General features: G+C 40.0%; 1 protein-coding gene across 1 annotated transcript; it reads right to left on the reverse strand.

Moving 5' to 3' along the window:
- Nucleotides 1-691: 691 nt before the first annotated feature.
- LOC102283010 (olfactory receptor 2M5) lies at nt 692-1639 on the reverse strand. The gene has a single exon (XM_005892752.3). It carries the CDS (start codon nt 1637-1639, stop codon nt 701-703), a length of 939 nt encoding a protein of 312 aa, XP_005892814.3. The 3' UTR covers nt 692-700.
- Between the last annotated feature and the right edge of the window lie 2389 nt (nt 1640-4028).

A 4028-nucleotide genomic window follows, 5' to 3' on the forward strand; every position in this document is an offset into this window, starting at 1 on the left:
CCTGTTTGGTGGAACAAAACAACACTGGAAACTTTAAAATGCTCATTAATTTAACAAGTGAATGATTTTGAGCACCACCTGTGTGCTTGACAATATTCTTCATTTTACAGGTGCAGATATTGACCTTTCTCTCATGAAACAACAAGAAACTTGGCAAATATTATGGTACACGAGGTTATCAAGTATGAATGGTCTAGAGGGCTGATGAGCATAATATCTTTTCCCTCATCAGTGTATCATCTAGGATGATTGAATAGAAATTCCAAGATGGAGAAAGGAAAGGATATCAAACATTTGTTTTTTCTTCTAGATGAAGTCAGGTTGAGGGACTCTGTGCAACCCCGTAGACGGCAGCCCACCAGGCTCCCCCGTCCCTGGGTTTCTCCAGGCAAGAACACTGGAGTGGGTTGCCATTTCCTTCTCCAATGCATGAAAGTGAAAAGTGAAAGTGAAGTCGCTCAGTCGTGTCCGACTCTTAGCGACCTCATGGACTGCAGCCCACCAGGCTCCTCCATCCATGGATTTTCCAGGCAAGAGTACTGGAGTGCGGTGTCATTGAGGGAAGCAGCTCTTAAAAACTGGTTGACTTTTTCAGGGATTAGAAAATATAATTCTTACAGGGATAATATTTTAATTAAAAAATGCCTCTTTGCAAGTGCATCACTAAGATTGTTTGCAGCTAAAAGGAAAACTCTGCCCTCTATCTGGTGGACTGAAACCTCCCCATCAACTTTTTTAGTGAACATAGAACTTCTTTGTTTCTAAGACTGTATGCAAGAGGGTTCAGGAGAGGGGTAAGGACAGTCCCAAAGAGAAAGAGACCCTGGTTCAACTTTGGAGTCTTGGCAGAACCAGGCCTCATGTAGATGCACATACCTGGACCAAAATAGAGACCCACCACACAGAGATGAGAGGAGCAAGTGGCCAGAGTCTTGTTCCTGCCTTCTGGGGAGTTCATTCGGAGTACAGCAAGGAAGATGAGAATGTAGGAGGACAAGATGAGAGATAAGGGCAGCAGCAGGACTAGGATGCTTGTCACCACTACAGCCTTCTCATAGGCTGAGATGTCCTCACAGACAATCCTAAGAACAGCCATGACTTCACAGAAAAAGTGAGGAATCTCTCTGGGGCTGCAGATATGAAAATGTAAGATGAAAGCAGTGTGGCCAAAGGAAGTAAGGGCACCTCCAGCCCAAGACATGGCAGCCACCTGCCAGCACATCCTAGGACTCATGATGACAGGGTACCGCAGGGGATTGCAGATAGCCACATAGCGATCAAAACACATGACAGTTATAAGGATGCATTCTCCAATGGCTACTGTCAGCGAGAAAAAGATTTGAGTCCCACAAGCCAGGAATGAGATGCTTTGCCATCCAGAGAAGAAGTTGGCCACCATCTTGGGTATGATGCTAGAGGTCAAAGTCAAATCCATTAAGGAGAGCTGACTGAGCAGGAAGTACATGGGAGTATGGAGCCGGGAATCCAACCAAATGAGGAGGACCAGAAGAGTGTTGCCAATGAAGGCAGCCATGTAGATGAGGAGAACAATGGAAACCAAAGCTGTGGTGTATCTAAATTCAGGGAAGAATCCCAGGAGGATGAAATTTGTGGATTCTGTCTCATTCCCTCCCCACATGGCTCTCTGCAATGACAACACAAAGGGAGGAGATTTAAAAAAAAAAAAAAAAGTCAGTCCTGAAACAGTTTTTTAAAGTTTGTTTAAAATAATTTATAACAAAAATGACAAGCATAAAGTGTTTATCCATGATTATCTGCATCAATTCTTAACATTTTTTTTCAGTAACCCCGAACCACGATCTAATGTACTTTAGAAACCAGAGTGTAAGTTTTTAAATATGACTCATTATCATTAATGTTTGAAATATATTTTCTTATATTAAGAACAATTTTTGATCATTACAGTTTTTTCTTTAGAATGATAATGTTTGTTACTGGGTTGAGAAATCACGATCACCACTTGCACATTTTCAGTTTTTTGCTGTTTTTAGAAAATGATGATATTTCCATTTTTATCTTTTCAATGATTTTCTTAGCAATATTTCTGAGGAATAATTTACATTTATTTCCAGGTCATATAATATAGTATTTATTTGCTCATGAAAAATAGTACTAATTTAATTTATACAAGGATTTAAAACATTTTTAAATGCTCCTGCTTAATCAAAGCTTCTGGCCTTGGGCATTATAAACATACAAATAAACTGGTCATTAGGACTGTGTTTTGTGTTATGTACATTTAAGGTTATTTTAAGCTTTTAATGTAATCGACCCTTCTTTATACTCTGGCAAATAAATGCATTATATCTACATGGTTTCGATACAATAAATTCATACCAAGTATCAATAAGGGAAAAAGGTATTTCTACATGAACTAGCAGGGTTCCTGATATTGTAAAATTCATATTACCTAAAATTTTAGTTACAGTATTTATGTGCATGATCGACACAGAGAAATTTTAGGGCTCCTTTCTCTCAGGCTTAGGAACTTTTTCTTTTAAGACTCTCTGAGCTGTGTACAATCCTTCTCCTTGATACCTGTATAACCCTTTAAATTCCTAGACATACTCCTGCTGGGGTTACAAGAGGACTTTACTCATCTCTACTGAGATTCATAGGGCTTAGTTACAAAAACCTGACCAAACAGTATAAGGATGGGAAAACTGTAAACAAGTACTCATGAAAATAGTTTTAAAAATTCTAAAAAAGATCAAAGTGACTCTAACAGTGTATTAAAGCCTCATAATTGTCCAAATTTAATGTAAGCACAATTAACATTAGATTGTTTATAAAGTAAGAATGGATGTGTCTAAGCATTTGAACAGATTAAAGAAAAAGTATACACATTAGAACAAAAACTTGATAAAATTAATTACTAAATACTGATTTAAAATCCATCCTAACTATTAATAACTAGTAGTAGAATAAGATATTCTAACATCCTATTGTATTACTTTCCTGCCAATATGTGACATTCATTTGTTAATGGAATTACTGAAAATATTATCTCTAAGGAGCTTCCCTGGTGGCTCAGATGGTAAAGCGCCTGCCTGCAATGCGGGAGACCTGGGTTCTATCCCTGGGTTGGGAAGATCTCCTGGAGAAGGAAATGGCAACCCACACCAGTACTCTTACCTGGAGAATCCCATGGATGGAGGAGCCTGGCAGGCTACAGTCCATGGACTCGCATAGAGTTGGACACGACTGAGTGACTTCACTTTCACTTTTCACTATCTCTGAGGGGCTTCTCAGGTGGCTCAGTGGTAAAGAATCTGCCAGCCAATGCTGGAGACGCAGGAGATGCCAGTTCGATCACTGGGTAGGGAAGATCCCCTAGAGGAGGAAGTGGCAACTCGCTCCAAAATTCTTCCCTGGAAGATTCCATGGACAGAGGAGCTTGTTGGACTACGGTCCATGGGGTCACAAAGAGTCTGACACAACTGAGTGACTGAGCACACACACACATCATCTCTAAATTGTTAAGCTAATTCTTTCTTCACAGGTGTGCACTGTATATTTGTCAACATTAACAGCAAGATCCAGGTTTCCTTTACTTTTTGCAAGAAGTCTTTTTGCAGAGAGTCTTTCTCCCTCTAACACAACATTCCTTTCTCAGAAACAGTGAACTCAAACATTAGGTCCTTGTATACAACTCAATGGACATGAGTTTGAGCAAGCTTCAGGAGATAATGAAGGACAGGGAAGCCAGGTGTGCTGCAGTCCACGGGGTCACAAAGAGTCGGACACAACTGAGTGACTGAACAACAATACATTTCTAATCTTGTGCAATTTGACCTCAACTCCTTGCTTCCATCCAGATATTGATTTAAATTTGTTCATCAAAAATGATAATAAGTTTTTAATGCAGAAATTCTGATAACAAAAATGGTCTAAGTCTGTTCTCCCATTGATTAATCACTGCTGCTGCTGCTGCTAAGTCGCTTCAGTTGTGACCGACTCTGTGCGACCCCATTGACAGCAGCCCACCAGGCTCCCCTGTCCCTGGG

The sequence above is a fragment of the Bos mutus genome, chromosome 7 (assembly GCF_027580195.1).
Source record: "Bos mutus isolate GX-2022 chromosome 7, NWIPB_WYAK_1.1, whole genome shotgun sequence".
NCBI lineage: Eukaryota > Metazoa > Chordata > Mammalia > Artiodactyla > Bovidae > Bos > Bos mutus.